Source organism: Macaca thibetana, chromosome 12, assembly GCF_024542745.1.
Source record: "Macaca thibetana thibetana isolate TM-01 chromosome 12, ASM2454274v1, whole genome shotgun sequence".
Classification (NCBI taxonomy): Eukaryota; Metazoa; Chordata; class Mammalia; order Primates; family Cercopithecidae; genus Macaca; species Macaca thibetana.
The window spans coordinates 12,200,517-12,221,556 of NC_065589.1; the positions used below are offsets into that span (position 1 = coordinate 12,200,517).

A 21,040-nucleotide genomic window follows, 5' to 3' on the forward strand; every position below is an offset into this window, starting at 1 on the left:
TTTTATGAGCATTACCTTGATACCTAAGCCAGATTAGAACACTACAAGAAAAAAAATTGCAGGCCATTCCCCCTGATATACATAGATAGAACAATTATCTACAAAACACTACCAAACCAAACCAAATTCAACAGTACGCTAAAATGATCACTTATCACCATCAAGTGGGATTTATCCCTGGGGTGCAAGGATGATGCAACACGCAAATCAATAAAGGTGTTGTGCAACATTAACAGAATGAAGGACAAAAATCATATGAACATTTTCATAGATGCAGAAAAAGGATTTGAAAACTTCAACATCCTTTCATGATAAAAAAAAAAAAAAAGTTTAACAAATTGGGTATAAATGAAATATACCATAAAGGCCATGTATGACAAGCCCATTGCTAGATTAGACTCAAATTGAGAAATCTAAAAAAGGTGAATCATAGAAACAGAGTCAAATAGCAGTTGCCAAGGGCTGGGAAATGGGAGGAATGGGAAAATGTTGGTTAAAGGGCACAGACTTTCAGTTATAAGATGGATAAGTTCTGTGAATTTAATGTGTAGTATGGAAACCATAGTTAACAATAATATGGCCGGGTGCGGTGGCTCAAGCCTGTAATCCCAGCACTTTGGGAGGCCGAGACGGGCGGATCACGAGGTCAGGAGATCGAGACCATCGTGGCTAACATGGTGAAACCCCGTCTCTAGTGAAAAAATACGAAAAACTAGCCAGGCGTGGTGGCGGGTGCCTATAGTCCCAGCTATTCGGGAGGCTGAGGCAGGAGAATGCGTGAACCCGGGGAGGCGGAGCTTGCAGTGAGCTGAGATCGTGCCACTGCACTCCAGCCTGGGCGACAGAGCAAGACTCCATCTCAAAAAAACAAACAAACAAACAAACAATAATGTATTACATACTTGAAATTTGCTAAGAGAGTAGATCTTAAATGTTCTCATCACACACACACAATGGTAACTATGTGACATGATGGATATGTTAACTAACTTGATTGTGGTAATCATTTCACAATATAAACACGAAATCATTATGTTGTACACCTTCAATGTATACAATTATACCTCAATAACACCAAAAAAAAAAAAAAAGGTAATCACAGCTAAATATTTTAACCTTAGGAGACTTTTAATTCAAGCAATTACATTATGGTCTGTGTTCCTAAAGCACTGGATTGTCTTTACACATTTAGATGATTTCTGTAGGATGACAAATGTGGTTGCATTATGCCCCTACAGCCATAAAACTTCCCTGGGGAAACCTTCCACTCCCATCATGGACCTGACACCACAGCAGTTCCAAATTAACTATATTTAAAGAAAATGCTGGCACCCCAACTGGGAATTGCTCACTGATTACCCAGAAAATCCCCCCCTTTTTTTTTTTGAGATGGAGTCTCACTCTCTTGCCCAGCCTGGAGTGCAGTGGTGCGATCTCGGCTCACTACAACCTCCACCTCCCCTTTTCAAGCAATTCTCCCTGCCTCAGACTCCTGAGTAGCTGGGATTACAGGTGCCTGCCACCACGCCTAGCTAATTTTTGTATTTTTCAGTAGAAATGTGGTTTCACCATGTTGGCCAGGCTGGTCTTGAACTCCTGACCTCAGGTGATCCATCTGCCTCGGCCTCCCAAAGTACTGGGATTACAGGTGTGAGCCACTGCACCCAGTCAATCCCTCCCCTTATGATGGAATATTCCATGCTTTCATTATGCTTATCCATATAGCATGTGAGCTCTGGCCAGGTTGGGCATAGCTCATTCTTTTGAGCACACTTGCATTCCTCTCTTGAGTGTGTATTTGCTTTTGCTCTGCAATCTTCTTTACTTTCATTTTGGTCTGGCCTTCAAATTCTTTTCTGGGGCAAAGACAAGAACCTGTACAGGCCTGCTGACAGCACCATTATTAATACTGTCATTTTACAGGGAAGAAACAAGGCTTGCCCCATCTCTACATGCATGCAGTGGTAGAGCTGGACTTCACACCACCCTTCCCCAATCATCCTAGTGTTGATCCTCCCTGCTCCTACCCTCTCTACTATCTGGCTTTAGTTACTACACTCTTAATCATTGCACTATATTGCCTTTCAAATGTGGTGAAGCCTCAAAACTGACTATGTACTAGGCCACAAGAGAAACAACAATAGACTCTCACAAATGGAAATCTTAAGGAACACATTTTCTAACCACAATGTGATAGGATCAGAGGGAGCAACCGAAGGACAGGGGACGACTTCCCCAACTCATTCCACTGAGAAATTTTAAAAGCTGCTTCCAAACACTTCTTAAGTTAACCAGGAAATCAAAATCAAAATAACAAATGGCTAAGAAATAAACTCCAATGAAAACACCATATATTATAAAGGCCAAACATTTCCAAGGTGCCACAGAGGTGAACATTCATGGCCTAAAATGCATTTATTAGAAAATAGGAAACACTGACAAGTAAGTTAAGTTTTAAACCAATGTATTAGAAACAGAACACAAGGTAATCCCCTCAACAAAGGAGAAGTAAAGAATTAGGAAAGAAAATATACAGAAAAATATAATAAAGAAAAGCAAGATTTAATTAAACCTCAAACAGAAAATAAGAGTAGTGGATCAATAAAACCAAAAGGTGGTTCATTGAAAAGACCAACAAAATGGAAAGATTGATCAAAAAATCAAGGAAAAAACAATAATAAACAATGGGAGGAATAGGAAAAAGGAAACGTCTTCAGAGAAGGAAAGGATGAAAACTTTATACAAGAAATTCCTATACAACTTTCTATCAATAAGGAGAGAATCTAGGAAAATAGTTACTTTTTAGGACAATATAAATGATCAAAACTGGCTCAAAGGTCAGCATAAGAACTAAAAATAATAGGAGAAAAGCATAATATACTTCCAGAGCTTGGAAATGCATAATATACTTCCACAGACATCAGTTTAAAATAATTTAATGGACAATTTTCTGCAATCTTTCAAGGAACAGACGATGTCTGTATTAAACAAACCATTCTAACACATATATGTGCATATATATATATATATATATTCAAAATTTCAGTCACCCCCAGTTATTTCATGAGGCTGCTATAGTTCTGCTATCGATCCCAGACAAATACAAAATAAGAAATGAAAATTGTAGGTCACAAAGTTGCTTATAAACACATGAGGTAAAATCCCACGATAAAATATGAATAAATCCAACCCGGGAGTGGATGAAAGAGTCATATGGCATGACCATGTAGATGTTATCTCAGGGATTCCAGGAAAGGTCACATTAGAGAATGAATCTATGCATTTGGTTAAGCCTGGCAGGTTGAACACACCTGCATTCATCTGTGTTCCTTCTGAAATCCCATGAAACCACCTATGAGGGAGAGTTAGAGGTAGAAAAGAAGCAAAGATCAGGGAACAGGAAAGGGCATCAAATAAGAGATAACCAAACATTTTGGAAGATAGGTGCATATATGGTAGCTAATTTCACAGAATGAAAGAATAAAAATTCTGATTACTTGCTTAGGGGAAGCTGACAAGGAGTAAGCCAGTGTATACTTTTGAACTCTGGAAGTTGTCAGGAATTAGTGGCACCATTCCTTCAGAAGGTGAGTTGGAAAATGAAAAATCGAAATGAGGTATAGTCAATGAGAGGCATTCCTTGCACAGAGCTCCTAATCAAATTTTTAGTGTCTGATTCTTAAATGTGAATGGTTACCCAATGGACACTTGATGAATTCTTTCAGAACAAGCAAATAATGGAGCAGGAGCTGGGAAGGAAACCTGGAAGGAACTAACTTAAAACAATCTTGGAAGAAACATGAAATTTAAAAAATTATCATCCTCATTATTAGAGAGAAAATTTTTGATTTCTTGAAACAACAACAAGATGCTATAAAAGACAACCAACTTTTCAAAAGAGCTTTTGGAAATTAAAGATATAATGGCAGAAATTTTGTAATCACTAGAAGGAATGAAGGTCCTCAGAAAATGTCATAGAAGGTAGATTCAAGAAAAGAAGACATACAATATTTTCAAGAAAAAAACAGGGAGTCTCCAGAGGATCAATCTAGGAAACCTAACATCCAACTAACAGGAATTCCAAAAGATAAAAGAGAGAGATAAAGCAGAAGGGAGAAAAATAATCAAATAATATCACAAGCAAAATGATCAGAATTGAAATAAAGTTGTCCATTTGAAAAGGCCCTGAGGAGCAAAGCACAACAAATGAATTTAACACTCATATTAAGGCAAACCATCATGAAATTTTAGAATCAAGGGATTAAAGAGAAGAGCCAGAAAGTTTCAGAGAGGCAAAATAGGTGACATAAAAAGACAGGATCAAGAATCACAATGGCATCAGGCTTCCTATTAGCAATGCCAGAAGTTGCAAGACTGTGAACTAAATTAATTTCCAAACTCTGCATTTATACTTAACAAATATTTATGCAGTTGTGAGGATTAAGGATAAAATTTTTTCCAGACATGTACAATTTACACACACACACACACACACACACACACATATACATAGTGTCTCTCAATTAAATCCCAGTAAGGTAGGTTTTCTCTCTCTCTCTCTCTCTCTCTATATATATATATATATAAAAACAAAATATACTATATATATATATAATATATATATATAAAACAAAATATACAATATACAAAATATTATATATATATATACACACAGAGAGAGAGAGAGAGATACATCTTCTATGAGCTCTTAGTCAGGAGGCTACTGGATAATGTGGTAAACCAAAATGAGATAGTAAAGCAAGAAAGAGGTATACGTGTAATCCACAAAACAAGACCCAACACAGGAGAGCTGTCAAGCTTCAGAAGGTCAGCCTTGGAAACTGAAACTAACCAGAACTGATGGAATCAGGAGAATGGATAATTCCAGGAGGGAATTATCCAGAGGGCTTCCCCAAGAAAGTAAAATGGAATTGATAAATAACCCAATGTGTCTCACTGTACTGAGAATAATTTTAGAATTCTGCAGAGTGCTTGGGAAGAATTCATAGTGAGGATGCACAAAATCCAAGCATATATATAAGAGGGCAATAGTTATTTGCGGGGGTTGGGGGGATGTTGCACAGGAAAGGAAATGTAATTATAATACATTTATAGATTTATATATTTATATATTATAAATAGATTTATATATTTATATATTATAAAATATATAATACATTTATGTATTTTATGCAGTTTATATATTTTATAATATATAAAACCTAGATAACTTGGTTGTGAACAACATTTAAATAGTCATCATAATGGTAACACTGATTACTGATGAACCTCCAACTGTGATGTATTATGAGAATGGACAGGGAGTGAAAAGGAGTGTTACAGAAAAAGTCTTCATCTTCTGTCCTATTATGTGAACAATTTAATGTCTGAAACTCGAAAAATTACAAAGAGCTGTATCAGCATATCATTTCAAATTACAGAAGTAAATACAAAAGGAAGAGCCAAAAAGCTAAAGATAATCCATTTGGGAAAGTGGACATGGACTGGGAAGATGGCAGAAAGAACTAGTTGTGTTTGTGAAGGCCTTATCAACTGATACTTTAGGCTATATATATGTTTTACTTTGGTGAAATTAATAACTGAATTCATAAAATGTTTCAATATAATTTACTCTGGACGAAACAGATTAAAAGAGAAAAAAATGATACAATTCTCAAAGATTCTTTAGTAGGCATTTTGATAAATATCCTATACACAGGCCTGATTAAAAAAAATAACTTTTAGTAAACCAGAGCCAGCAGAAAATGTCCTTAACTTGAAAAAAGGTGTCTATCAGAAAGCCTCAATGTAAACATTATAAGTATTCCCCTCGAACTCAGGAACAAAGCTAAAATGCTCAGTTTTACTGTTACTATTCAGTATTACACTGGCAGTCCTGGCTAATGCACTAAGGCAAAAGAGAAAGAAAAAAGTAAGATAGAAAAAGAAAAGTATACGGTAAAAGTATAAATTCTGAAAAAGAGGAGACAAAGCTTCTACTATTTTTGAAGATGTAATTATTTCTCCAGAAAGACACGAGACAATATTAAGAGGGAGAAGACCACTTAGTAAGACTCCTAAGCACAAGATCTGGGAACTCAAATCAATAGATTTCCCTTATGCCTACAAGAAATAACTAGAAAATTTAACAGGAAAATGAATTCCTATTTACAAATACAATTTTAAAATGCCTAGCACTAAAGTGACTCAACAGGGTCCCAAGTTCAAAGAATCATGAATAGATGGAGAGAGATGCTATGTTTCTAACTGGGGTCTTTCAGGATTTTTTTAAAAACATAAATTCTTCCTAAATTTATCTGTTCATTTAGTGTCTCTCAATTGAATCCCAATAAGGTAGGTTACAGAACACTACCTATAAAATCATAGTAACTAAAACATTTCAGTATTGAAACAAGAATGAAAAATAGAACCATGGATCAGAACATGGGTCACCAATGCAAATTCATACATAAAATTTAGTACACTAGTTCCCTTGTACCCACAGGGGATGCTTCCAGGAGCCCCAGTGGATGCTTGAAACTGCAGATAGTACCAAACTCTGGATATACTACGTTTTACCCTATCTATACATAAATAAGGCACAATAAAAGATTAATAACAATATCTAATAATAAAGTAGATCAACTATAACAATGTATTATACTAAAAATTATGTAAATGTGGTTTCTTTTCCTTTCTCAAAACATCATACTGTAGATATTAACACCCTCAGCATATTATCTTTTTCTTTCAAGAAATTTCACATTTTCACCTAAAGGAAGCACTTGACGGCTTCTCTTTGGCATATCTGAATTGCCAGCATCAATCTTCTCGTGCTTTGGGGCCATTATTGACTAAAATAAGAGTTCCTGGAACACGAGCTCTGTTATACCAGGACAGTCGATCTGATCACCAGGACAGCTACTCAGGGACTCATGGGCTGGTAGTGTCAACATTGTGGATACCCTGGATAAATGGATGGTTCACATCCTGGGCAGGATGGAGAGGGACAGCATGAGATTTCATCACACTCCTCGGAATGCGAAGTATCTTAAAACTCATGAATTATTTTCTGGAATTTTGCATTTAATGTTTTTGGACCAAGTTTTACTGCAAGTAACTGAAATTTCAGAAAGTAAAACTGTTGATAAGGGAGGAGTACTTTAGTTAATAATGGCATAAAAATATCAAATACCTACAAAGGAATCTAGCAGAAGGGCAAAACCTTCAGAGAGAAAAATACAAATTTTAATAGGAAATATGTTTAAAGTAATAATATACATAAACCATATTCACGAGATGGAAGTCATAATATTATAAAGATGTCCGTTCTCTTCAAACTGATTCATAGATTGAGTGCAGTTCCACACAAAATCTCAAGATTTTGACAGGCGAATTTGGGAGTCTAAGACATTCTGGAGGAAGAGGAAGAGATTTGCTCCCTCAGATGTCAAGAGTTCCTGGGAAGCTGCCATCACTGTGGCAGCGTGGTACTGGCATAAGGAGGGGCTGTCACAGGCCGAGGGCAGAGAAGAGAGAACACAGAAGCACACCCTACCTCTATACTCCCAAAAAGGGTAGCACTGCGAATCAAGAGGGAAAAGGATAATTTCATCAATTCATGGTGTCCTCAGAAAAACTGATAAGAATCAAAACAAAGACTTCAAACTGTAGCTCAGACAAAAACCAATTTGATCTCAGATAAAACAGGAAATGTAAAAAAAAACAAGTTCATTCAGATTGTGACTAAGCAAGCGGGAAGTTTGGGGTGACCTGCCTGGGCTGAGCCTGGCTAGAGGAGCTGTAAAGCCACCACAGGCACACGGAACACAAGATCAGACAGAATCAGTCTGGAAAAATAACTAAGAGACAATAAGGAGAATATCCCAAAGTTCTTAACAGCACAGGCAAACCTAAATAAAGCAAGACTGTGAAGATTGAATGGCAAGAGGTTATGGAGCTTGCAGAGGTCTAGAAACAAATTAAGATCCCTCCTCAAAAATAAACACTCAATTTTTAAAAAACTGGAAATGACAAGAAACAAGAAACCTATTCAAAGGTAATTGTCATGGAGGAAAAGTTCGAGAAAACTATTATGAACACAAAGTAAAAAACTGAAAAGATGAAAGCATAGGGGCAAATAAAAGCTGTGAAGGCTACAGTGGCTCCAATGTAAGAATATTTCTGTTTAAAAATCCAAAAAAATTTTCAGAGATCTTAGAGGAGGAGCTCTTCCTGGAATAACGGTAGTAGCGAATCTGCCACCTTCACACAGAAACAACTGTCAAAACTGACAGTGCTCACGGAAGTTGTCAGCATCACCTCATTTATAACAAGGGTGCATCTATCTTAACAAATCCATATCACAAGAGGCTTATATGTTAAATTTTAAGCTTTAATAAGATAAAAGTTACCATATACAAAGGTCATGGACAAGAAAACTATATTTATACTTACAGAATATTTAGTGAATTCTCCCATATCATGAAAAAAAAAAAAAAAGGACAAACACCTCAATGGAATCATACTGGCAAAAAATAAGCAATTTATAGAAGAGGGAATTTAAATGGCCAAGAAAGATGAAAAGCTGTTCAATTTTCCACATCGTAAGAAAAATACAAATTAAAACAAGATGTAACTCTTCATTCATCACCTTTGCAAACCGTGGCTGTGTGCAGGAAGATGGTTCGTCTCATTCGCTATTGGTGAAATACATTCATTCAGACTCCTAGAAAGACAATTTGGCAGGACCAAGAAAATAACTGGACCCTGTGCCTCAATAATTCCATTTTTAAGGTTTAGAGATAAGATAAATATTTGTATAGATGTAAAACCTCCCCCCCGACAAAAATCATTGTTATGATAGCTTATTGGTAAATGTGAACAGTTTAAAAACAACCTAAATGTCCTTCAACTGGAGAATAGTTAAATAATTATCATATATCAATTCTATGGAATAGCATGTATAAAAAGAATGAGGCAGATCTATATGTATTAAGGTTAAAAGATCTCTTAAGTTTTCCACTATTAAAATAAGTAAACATGCAAAATGCAGACTAGCACATGCAATGTAATTTATTACAAAACAAGAACATAAATTATGTATTTACAAAAAATGCATTAGATACATAAATGCATAGAAAAATATAAGAAAAGCTGTGCCCAAGACTCTTCACAGGACTGGGAAGGGAAGCTACAAGAATGGGTGAATAGTAAAGATGACTTTTTCCTTAATATACTTCTCCACTGTTTTAAATTTAATGAACAATAATGTATAGTGTATTTCTTTTGTATTAAAAAATTTAAAAGATTAAGTAATGTTATTTCTGAATTCATTACTAGAGAAAAGATAGGATTTCCTTCTCTCTTCTGGTCAGAGGTATCCCCCATCTTGGGACAGGAAATTGAAGTAAAAATGAAAATATTTAGCCTTTTGTCACCTTGGGCCTTTTTCTTCCCTTTCCTTCTTTTGATCAAGGTTGATGGTATAAGAACTCAGACCCTGAGCCAGTCATGGGAACAGCCGACAGATGCCCCTTGCCAGGACAGGTGAGATCACAGCATCTAATGTTTAAAAGTAAGCCAGGTGTTCACCCTCGAGTGCTTATTTTCTAAACCACCTTTTTGGACGTGACATATGTGAAGGTAGAGGAAGGCTGAGGGATGTGAAAGGGTTCAGAGATCATGAGGAAACAGTTAATCCCAGCCACTAACGACTGCTATGTTCAGAGTGTCCTGGTCAGCTGAGCAGTAGATCCAAAACAAGAAAGTCACGTGTGTTATGGCAAGTTGGACTCACACCAACAGCTGTCCTGCTCCCGTTTAACAAAAATCTGATTTCCCCATTACATGCTCTTTCATTTCATTATATTACATCGCATACCTATGTTCTTGCAAAGAAGGATTAAACTAAAGTGAAGCCTTAGGCACAAACTGAACTAAAGGCATGAAAGCTCCACTACTGCCACAGATAAAGGTTAAAGGAAGAGAGGTAAAGACTTACCTGGTGCTCAGGTCGCCGCCACCATCTGCCATCTTCTCACCCTAGGCCCTGCCTGGGCCTCAGAGCCTGGCCTCTGAGCCCCTTCGTGGGCCCAGCCTGTGTGCAGTGTGGCTGCCCAGGCCCTAAGCAGGAAGTCGGCCGACAGACTGACTCAGAAAGGGCTCCGCCCAAATGGGGAAAAGAGAAGTGAAAGTATTTATTTAACCTCCTGCTGGCTATGAACACTGTGTTTCTCCTCCTTTTTCACTCCAAGGGGTTCTCAGCTTTTCTGAAATGTGGCAGAGGGTTGGAGGAGAGGCCTGACAAGCAGCAAGACCTGCAGGACCAGAGAAGGAGGGCCCAGGGGACAAGCAGGGCCAGCTCCCGGAAGTCCACTTGTTTATGCAGTGAACAACAAACAAATTTCCTTGAACCAAAATTGTCCTTAGCTGCTCTGTCCTCTAAGAGGGGGCATAGTTTACATGGGAGCTGGGGGGAGTCTCCATGTTTGCCCCTTCCCCTTGCTGAGATGGCTGGGGGTGGGGGATGGAAGGTTGGAGGGTTAGAGGGTAAAGCCAGAAACTTTTAAATCTTCTCTCAGGCCCATCGGAGAGCCTGAACTGGACTAAGGTAGGTCTCAACATTGGGACCCAGGGCTGGAGAGAACCAAAATGCTCGGCATTGTAACCTGGGGAGAGTGTTCTTAGCCTTCCTGGAAATCAACCAGACGTAAGAGAGAACTGTCTGCACCCCTGGGACCAGAGGCTGGAGCCAGCATGGTAAGAAAGGCAAACATTTTACGTGCAAGGGCTTAAGGAATCTTGACTATGGGGCCACCTCGCAACAGCCAGGGGTGAAGAGAACTTCGGAGAAGTAACTGGAATCTTGAGAAGACAAAAGCTTTTCATTGGAGGCGGATGGAGGTTGGAACCCAGATGATCTAGACATGGAAGGGCAGGGTGGCTCCTGCTGGGGGTTCTATCTCTGCCCAGATTTTCCATTTAGATTCTGATTCATCATTCCTCAAAGAACAAGAAGTGACCGAGAAGACTTGCTCTACATCAGTATAAAGTCATAGGTAAAGAAACAGAAGCAAAGGGCGCATGAGAATGGGGCCACAGGACACAACCAGGGACCAGAACTCCACGCAGAACCATGGGGCAGGGACAGGGAGGCAGCTGGGAGCCTGGGGGCACTGGAATCCGGGGCCCAAAGTCAGCAGAGGGTGGAAGCCAGTGAGGATTCAGGGGCGAGAGGGGTTAGCGCTTCAGAACGATGTTTTCAAAATGGCATTCTACTGAATCCAACTTTTTCCAGCTGTGAATAAGGATGCTTGTCCAGGTACATTTGAAAATGTCGGGGAGGGAGTTTTCTACCCTCACTCTACTTCTGCCCTTCTTTTCCCCATGAGTGAATGACCAGGCATCAGGACACTGGTGAGGACAGCTTTTCCGGTGCGCAAGGTCACTGTTTCTATCAGGCACTGCACACCTGTAGGTCTCTCTCTCTTTCTCTTACTCTTGCTACCCCTCATGACTCCCCAACTTTATGGGGCTGAAGGGCTGGTAAGCTGAGCCTCTGTCTGGCACAGCTGTCCTTTGATCCCAGTCTCTATGAGGCACACTGGCCCCAAGAAAGCCTGGCATGGACCACACCAGTATGCTCTGGTATGGTTCACATTCTCCCCTCTCGCTGCCTCTGGGCAGCAGGCAGGCCCAGGCCACTGAGCGGCACTGACATAAAGGTGCCAGCTTTTCCCTGGATGTGCTTAGGTGCTGCTAAGAGCAGCACCTGGAATTCCAGACCAATGAGCCACAGGTTGGCAGGGGATTCCTTAAGGGTTGAACTTCGCGGGCAGACACGCCCATGCTGGGGCACCTCCTGGCAGCAGGGAAGGAGACGTTCTTATCGGATGAGGTTGGAGACAGATGAGCATGCACCATGCTCTGCTGGTATATGGAGAATCTGTAGGCCTCTGTGAAGAAAGCAAAGCTTCTTTGATCCAGAAAACAATGTCAGACACATCTGGGTTGGGAAAGGGACAGGACCAAATTAAGAAGTCGTGTGAACTTCTAAAAATCCTGCTGGATTATTTAGAAGGAAATAATGGAACTCCTGGGGCATTGTCCATGGCTGCAAGGAGCACAGGCAATAGGGAATGTTTCTGCTGTCACAGAAGTAGTTCCAGTTACTGGAGCCTGGAAAACTCAAAAGCAGGAGAGGCAGTGATTGAGGAAGGACCACAGGCAGGGCACCCAGCCAGGTCATGGGCCTCATACATTTCACCAAGAGCAGCTTCAGTTCAGACTTCAGTGGTGTGGCTGAGGCAGGAGAATAGGGTCTGGAGGCAGGGAACCTAAGGCCATTTCATGCTAACTTCATAGAACTAAATTGAAAGGAAAACCCTAACTTTCCATGCCTAAGTAACAAAAGGTCCAGAGACTACTCCCTTTGCAAACCTCCACCTTTTCTGTGGGGCAATGGGAAATTGAAAGTACCTATGTATAGTTGTTTCTTTTGCACCCAATCAGATGTTTGCCTAGGAGTGTAACTTTGTAACTTTACTCCAAAGTTAAGATAAAAGCTTTTCATTGGAGGCGGATGGAGGTTGGAACCCAGATGATCTAGACATGGAAGGGCAGGGTGGCTCCCACTGGGGGTTCTATCTCTGCCCAGATTTTCCATTTAGATTCTGATTCATCATTCCTCAAAGAACAAGAAGTGACCGAGAAGACTTGCTCCAAGTCTTCCTTTGCATAGAAGTGCAACTTTGTAACTTCCCTTTAGCCTGTGATTTGCACAGGAGTGTGACCTTTATAACTTCACTTCAGCCTTTGATTGGTTGCTTTCCTCAACCAATGAGACTGATTGCAGGCCACCACTTCATTTACATGAGGTGAGCACCAAGTGGTCAATGGGAAACCTCTAGCGGGTATTTGGACCAGAGAAGATTCTGTATCCAAGACCACTGAACACGGCTCGTGCCTGGTCCCACACTGTGGAGTGTACTTCCATTTTCAATAAATCCCTGCTTTCGTTCTTTTGTTGCTTCATTCTTTTCTTGCTTTGCTGTGCACTTCGTCCAATTCTTTGTTCAAAACTCCAAGAACCTGGACAATTTGCAGTCAAGACCCTCTACTGGTGGGGGTGATTCTTGAACCTGGGACCCCCATGTGGGAACCAGAAGTCTATCCCTGAGATGAGGTCACTGGCATCATGGACCAGAGAGTTTCAGGACAGGAGGCAGCTGCAGCAACAGCACCACTGGGACATGAGAATAGAGAACCTGGCCACCCTCCAAGGGACGTAGAAGTGATAAGTGAAGAGCAGGCACCTGGGATATTTAGTGGGAGCACCCAGTCCTGCCGAACTGTCTCCTTCTAGGAGGTGGAACATCAATCAATCAAGGCCCGGTCCTTGCCCATCTTCTAGGGGACTCTTCTCTAACTGGGAGTGGGAGTGAGCCTGCTCCTTGCTGGGCCTCCCTGGAGTCATCCTGCCTGCAGAGACAAAGACTCTGTTGGCTCCTCCAAGCTCAAGTGCACAAGGACAGGGGCCTGCATAGTGTGGGAGAGGGCTGGAGCAGCCTGAGGCCATGTGACTAAGCCCAGTTCTGGAGTTCAGTGTTGGGGGTCCCTTTATTGCCACATATCTAAGCCACATCCCCAATCCAGCATTTATCAGGAATAAAGTTGGTATTTCGATCCCCATCTGTCTCTCCATTTTGCCTATATCTCAAAGGGTTCAAGCACATGGGTATGCATCTCTCTTCTCAGGTTCTCTTCTATCTGTGCCCCAGATGGCTAGAGGCTGGGGTCATGGCTCCTTGCAATTGCATGATTGTGATGCAATTATCCCCTGGGCTCAGCAGGCATTTGGTGGCAATATTTCAGCTTTTAGGAAGTTGGGTGAGACCAGGCTGGTCTGATCCTCCCCCGCCCACTCACCAGGGTCCCCTGCTCAGCAGAGCCTCAGTGACTGGCCTAAAGATGGAGCTTTGGACACCTGAGCCTGCAACACTGTAAGATGCCAGTGGGATTGTTGGAGGTGGAAATGTGATTACTGCTGTTGAATGGAGTGAATCCTTGGAAAATGGGCGAATGGGAAGAGGTACCCTGGCAGGGGAGGAAGAGGCTATGGGTGAAGGGTTGTAGGGAGTCAGAGAGACAAGGGGAGCATTGGACAACACAGGAGCCCCTCTGGACACCTTCTGAAGGTGGGGACCATTCATGAGAAATCCCGAGGACGCCGTCAGTCCTTGTGCAGCACCAGGAGGAAACAGACTGGCCCAGGGCCGCCCCTGAGTCCGCATCATCACGCAGAGTCCTTCAGCTGAGCCCCTGTCCTATCTGTCGTGGAACATCCTCAGATCCCTGTCCCCTGGTAGCTGACGGACAGCACAGGCTCCTGGTGGTCCATGGGCGCCACCTCATGCCTCCTTTCTGAGGCTACCCAGCCGGCGAGGCCCGCCACGGACACACCGTGAGCACGCGCAAAGAGCAAGGGGCCCGTGACGGCCATTCCGCGTGTGCGCCTCCCGCCTTCCCGTCCCCGCTGCCGCCCCGCGCTGCTCCGGGCTCCGCCCCCGCCGGGCCTGCGCCCCCTCCCCGCCGCGCATAGCGCTGCAGCCGCTTTAGGGCTGGGCGGAAACAGAAACCGAAAATCCTCTTATCGGGATTCTAGCTCACCAAACCCTTCGAAGTGTGTGGTAGAATGGCCGTAGTTCCTTCTAAATAAAGTCGAACCCATGTAAGGACTGGGTTCTGAGATCATTTGGCCCTCTGGCAGCTCACGAGCACCACCGGGTCGCCGCCTGCCCTCTGTTCAGCCCGTGAGGGGCGGGGGACTCTGCCCTTAGCTCCTCCTGGTTCCTGTCCTCTTCCCTGAGTTTCATTCCTTCCGGAGCCACGAGCGGTCCTGCCTTCTGCACCTCCCTGGAGGCTGAAGCCCTCAAGCCTGCCCCGCACCCTAACGCCCTGCAGGACACTCCTGCTGTCCTTGCGGGGCACACTGATGTGACTCGATGCTGAGCAGTTGAAAGCATTCAAAAATAGTGGGCAAACGGCAACAACGGGTGGCGCGGAGTGAATTAGAAGATACGAGACTTCAAAGAAGTGCGTTTCATGCAGAGACGTTTGGCAATGCCCCAAAACCCAGTCTCCCTGGGTGAGGGGAAGGGGGCTTCACTTTCCCTTTAGTTTCACTTTGAGCCCCAACTGCTGGACTGCAGAGGAACGACCCTACAGGCTCACTGTGTTTCACATTCTGGGGATTCCTGGTGACATCTTCCTGTGTTCACCAGTGTGTCCCCGTTAGCACTTGAGGCTGTCACCTGACATATGGAACCAGGCAGCTCCATGTTGGATGCCTCCACCAGCATGGAACTAAGGCTTCAGGGTCAGACCTACCCTCAGAAAGGAGGAGGAAGGTCTTTCGAGCTGTGGTCGGCCTGGGGTCTCTTTGTGAGCCTCAGGGTGCCAATGAGGCCGGGCTGGACACCACCAGGAGTGGAGGGAGCCTGGTGGCTAGGGCTGGAGCCAGGAAAGACTTGAATGAACAATGCAGCCTTTTACCAAGTCTGCACTCCTAATATTTCTGCAGACCTCCATATGTCTATTACTTTCATCATGGTGAGATGGAATGGCCCCCAGACTGTCCTAGATCTTAGGACTGCTAGGTGATGCGTGTGTGGCGAGGGAAGGAGATACATGGTGGCCCCTCCAGATGGTCTCCACCAGCACCTGCTTCTTTCGGTTTGCAAGTGGGTGCCTCTATGAAGAGGGTCCCTGGCAGGTTCCTCAGTATTGCTGAACAGAATGAAAGAAGGGCAGGGTTGGAAAGTGTAGTTTCATGAAGATTTAGTGGTTACCGGACAGGTTATGAGACAGGAAGTACAGTTTTAGCACAGGCCACTGCCCATCTGCCAACCATTGCCTGGCGGAGATGTGCGGGGGGGTGGGGGGATGGAATCCGCGTCTCCACAGGTGCTCCTCATGGGAATGTGGGTGGGAGACAGCTGACCAGAGCACTGGGGGGCTCTCCCAGGGCACCCTTGCCTAGCAAGGGCTGAGAAGACCCTGTTTTGAGGATGAGGTGGGTCTTGTTAGACTGTCAGTCGTAACAGATCTGCTGTAGGGGAAATCCAAAATAAAGTCTACTGAGCTCTCCCCAGGGCCAAACACATCTTCAGAGCTGGTGGGACAGTCCTGTGCATTTCTCCTCGCTGGTGCACATGTTTCTCATGGGTACAAATGCTGTGCTCAGGGAACAGGTTGACATTCTACAGGGCCCCAGCCCACTAACACAAGAGGACCACCTGGTCTGGCTAGGTCATGAAGTGGCCCTGGGAACCAGGTTTTGCTGGATATCCCGTGTCTCACCTTGGGATAAGGCTCTCAGGGTAGGTGGGCTGTAAAACTGCCAGGTGGAATATAGTTCTTCGGGGAGCAGGTGGCCTCCAGGGTGTTCTGGTCCAATGTCTTTCTGGGCAACATACTGACAAGTTGTGCTGGTTTCCAAAACAACGACACTGAAGTTGGAAACTCATTCATCTCATCTGCTACTGATCCATTTTCTTGGTGTATAAGGGAATAGAATAAAGTGTAAGTTCCCTGACAGATCCACTTCTGCAGCTACTAGCCAGTTGAGAATGGCCAGTGGACTCAGTCTAGTAGGTGATACTCTCCTTTCCAGAGAGAATTGGAGACACCTCTGCACATACCATCTATGGCCTATTACACCCTCCCTCATGAATAATTCTAGAGGGTGTTCAGTCCATTGAATGTGGAGGCATGGAAGTGAGGGGCTCACATTTATCCCAGAGCCTGGATTCCAGGCTCAGCTGTGATGACAATAATGATATTCTTGAGTTGTGCTTGTAAGAATCCAGAGTTGGAAATTGGGTCCTTCCCCACTGGGGACATGAGGAAGTGGGGCCAGGATTTACCATTTGTCATTCAGACAATGGCACATGCAGGAACCCACGAGTCATTTCTTGTATTTCCTGAATAAGCACAAAACAAAAAGCACCAGCCAGCTCCTGCATAGCACTCTGGGCCACATGTACTGACACAGACGTTACAAAAACATCTAAGAGCAGACATGTCCACTGGCATGCAGGGTGCACCAGCCATGGGCACATCCCATTCTCTGAGACCCAGAAGAGTGAACACAGACACCAGAGAGAGCCAGAAGTGGTGGCCACATGATTATATGGCCAAGACTCGAGGTCCTGAGATCTCAAGGCTGGGGTCCTGCATCCTCCTCCCCACCCAGACTCAGGCAACTGTGGATGAACCCTCTGGAGGATGAGGTGAACAGGAGATGGAAAGTGGTCCTACCCACCTTTCTGGCAGCTCTGGCAGGATGCAGTTAAAAATGTAACCAAGTGTCTCAGCAGAGAAGTCACCCCCTTCCTTGAACAGGCCACACCCTCGTTTCCTGCTTAATATTGGTGGGGACACAATACACAACTCAAGACTGTGCTGTCCTTGTATGAACCAGTGTAGACTCTTTCAGTCGCACACACCATGCAGTTCAGGGAAAAATGTGAATAAATATTTCAGGAGAGAAGTATATCGGTGTTGATGTAATGTAGTAAGGGGTAGTGTAGCTTCATGTCAGATGAACAGTGACCATCTCAGTCTTTGCCTCCGCAGCACAGGGCAATGGGGAAACAGTTACCTGCTCCCCTGGACCCAAGGAACTTGGCAGACCCCAGCTCTTTGGCCTCTCTGACTGGCCTGGAGTTGCCCCTATTCCTCCATTAGACAGCAGTGGTCCAGGCTGTGAGTGTCCCAGGTGGGTTTCTTCAGTCAGCTGTGATTTCCTTGGCTGTCCAGCCTGCTGCATCCCCCTTTCCTAACAGTCCCCTGTTCCTTTGGGTGAAGGAGCGCTCCCTTCTGGGCGCAGGAGTGAGGGACTTTAATCACAGTGCTGGCCCCTGAGCAGGCCAGGCCAACCAGATGCTGTTTGGGGGGAGTTGAGCTTGAGTGAAGTATTGTGAGGAGTTAAAGAAATCAACAATAATTGGTAAAATCTTAACATCCTTGAGGGGATGGCTGCGTCATTCCTGGTGCATGATTGCCTGGAAATGCTCTGATTCCTGCCCTTTCCCAGGGCCATTTGCCAACTCTGTAACCCTGCTTTCTGGCTCTTTCTTTGAGGCACTGTGTATTTCATCATCAGAGTAACTTTTGTCTAGCCTAGATAAATTGGGTCTCTATTTTTTAAATGTTTTTATTTTTTTAACAGCTTTATTGAGATACAGTTAACATACCATATGATTTACCCATTTAAATAGTACAATTCAAAGTCATATGGTATGTTCACAGGGCTTTTTAACCATCACCACGATCAATTTCAGAACATTTTTGTCACTGTAAAAAGAAACCACATACCCATTTCCCCTCAACCTCCCAGCATTAGGCAACCACCAATTAATCTACCTTCTGTCTCTATGGATTTACCTATTCTAAACATTTCACATAAATGGAATAATAAATTATGTGGTCTTTTGTGATTGGATTCTTTCACAATGGATTCTTTTTTTTTTTTTTTTTTCTAAATTTAATTTAATTTCAAGCTCTGGGATACATGTGCAGGACGTGCAGGTTTGTTCCATAGGTAAATGTGTGCCATGGTGGTTTGCTCCACCTATCAACCCATCACCAAGGTATTAAGCCGTGCATGCATTAGCTATTTATCCTGATGCTCTCCCTTCCCCTGCCCCCTACAACAGGCCCCAGTGTGTTGTTCCCCTCCCTGTGTCCATGTGTTCTGAACATGTGTTCTCATTGTTCAGCTCCCACTTATAAGTGAGAACCTGTGGTGCTTGGTTTTCTGTTCCTGCATTAGTTTGCTAAGGATAATGGCTTTGATCTCCATCCATGCCCCTGCAAAGGACATGATCTAGTTTCTTTATATGACTGTATAGTATTCCATGGTGTATATGTACCACATTTTCTTTATCCAGTCTATTATTGCGGGGCATTTGGATTGACTGAATGTTTTTGCTATTGTGAATAGTGCTGCAATGAATATACACGTGCATGTATCTTTATCATAGGATGATTTCTATTCTTTTGGGTATATATTGGGTTTCTCTTGATAGCAAAGAGTCTGAATTGATACAAGGGTGTTTATGTTAATCTTTTAAGTTTGCTTGTTTATTACATATGTATTGCATGGAGGGCCACTTCCTAAGTGCATAATAAGTATTAATTCATTAATCCTCACAATAATCCAGTGAGCAATTTACTACTAGTATCTCCATTTTACAGATGAAACAGTACAGAGGAGGATGAGTAGCTTGCCCAAGGACACACTGTCAGCAAGTGGAGAAGTGCAGGAACTGGGCTTCCACTTACAGAGGCTGTGCTCCTGAATGCCAACCTGTGCTGCCTCGCAGTACAAATCACTATGCTTACCGACCAAAAATAACTGAAGAGCTAACTGTCGTTCAGTTTTGAGGATAAATGAAAGGTATGGCAATGATGATGTAGAGCTGTATCTACTGATGTGACAATGTCCATTGTATATTATTAAGTGAAAAAAATTGATGAGCATTTTTTATTTATTAAGATGGTATACCCACTGCCTCCCTACTCCCTGACTCCCAAACACACACACATTACAAAGCCTGGAATCACATTCATCAGAATGTCAACCATGGTGATTCTCCTAACCTGGGGAGGCCCACCAAGCTCTGGGTTTCTTAATGCTGGAAATATGAGCTACAATAGCATGGAGCTTTGGAGGGGATACACTGACATGCTCCAGACCACTGAACCCCTGAAAGCTTACCTATATGGCATATCTCTGAATCTTTGCAGCGTTTCTCTCCCACCACCTGTAGTGTTTGTGACTTACTAAGTCATTCAGAATAGTCAACATTTCTCGCTTATCAGGCCCATGAACATACTGTCATCAATATGGTAGGCCAATGTAATGTATTGCAGAGTGTCCAGAAAGGCTATATTGTAACACAGAGCAGGATTCACCTTGCCTTGGAGCAAGACTGTAAAGATACACTGTTGTCCAATCCTTGAGATTGTGAATTGCTTCTCAACCTACATCCTGCTGAATCCTTTAAAAGTGTCATTTCCATATTAATAGTTGCATATCACTTACTAAGTCTGTGCTAACCTGTTATAATAAAGATATCACATTTGCCACCACAACTGTAATTGGGGCTACTCCTTGGTTAAGTTAAGTTTTAGTAGTCATTTAGCAGCATGAACCATCAGGAGATGCCAGAGGGCAGACTGCTGAATTAAAATGGAGGTGTAACTGGGATAACAACCCCTGACTCCCTCACGTCTTTGTAGGTGGCACTAATCTCTATCATTCCCCAAGAATGTGATAATTGCTTTTGACTTACTTTTTTTCACCATGAAACTTCAGTTTCAGAGGCTTTTGCTTGGCCTTCTCTAAGATAGTCATTGTTATTTTGTAGTTTAGGAAACCAGAGGTTAAGGAACCAGGACAGGAAATTGCTATATTTTATGATGTATGTATGAATGTATATCCTGATTATACATTCAGGAACTGGGGAAATGATTGCTGGGTGGCTCTGTGGATCCAGAGGGCCCACTGTGAGATGGACATTACCTCACCTCCATGTACTCTAACAGGGGCTACGATAGGGCTTTGGGTCCCCAGGGAATAGCATCAACTCTGACATTGTACTCAACATCCCTTGAAAGATCTGTGTATTTTCCTTTCCCCAGCATGTGAGTTACTCGAACAAATGACCATAGAGCCTTCCATGAAAACTCGAGGAAATCAGTGCTGTGCACATTAACAAGGTTCTTCCTTATGAGAAACTGCCCTCATTTCCAACAGTGGGTTCTGGATTCCATTGAGAACTGGCTGAGGTTTGGAAGCTGGGCAAGGGGTCTAAGACTTTACCTTTAGATAGCTGACATCAGTCTGCTGCTCATTTACTTTTAATCTCTTTTGATTATGTGTCTAAAGCAATATGTGTCTTGCCTAGAGGAACAGCATGTCCTACTGGCCACCTTCATAGACACCTACAAGCCAGGCCTCCCAGCTGTC

At 43.1% G+C, this 21,040-nt stretch overlaps 1 protein-coding gene across 10 annotated transcripts in view; it reads right to left on the reverse strand.

Moving 5' to 3' along the window:
* SP100 (SP100 nuclear antigen) overlaps positions 1-14,809 on the reverse strand; it is a 133,334-nt gene extending 118,525 nt beyond the window's left edge. For 4 of the 10 annotated variants that reach the window (XM_050751092.1, XM_050751087.1, XM_050751083.1 and 1 more), the window contains exons 1-2: positions 10,004-14,808; positions 8,654-8,728 (exon numbers count right to left, since the gene is read on the reverse strand). In XM_050751092.1, the coding sequence (XP_050607049.1) occupies positions 8,654-8,728; positions 10,004-10,035 (107 nt within the window). In that variant the 5' untranslated portion in view covers positions 10,036-14,808. Of the gene's footprint in view, positions 1-8,653; positions 8,829-10,003 lie in introns of those variants that run through there. The other 6 variants (XM_050751086.1, XM_050751085.1, XM_050751082.1 and 3 more) reach the window with 3 other exon arrangements.
* Positions 14,810-21,040: the final 6,231 nt, after the last annotated feature.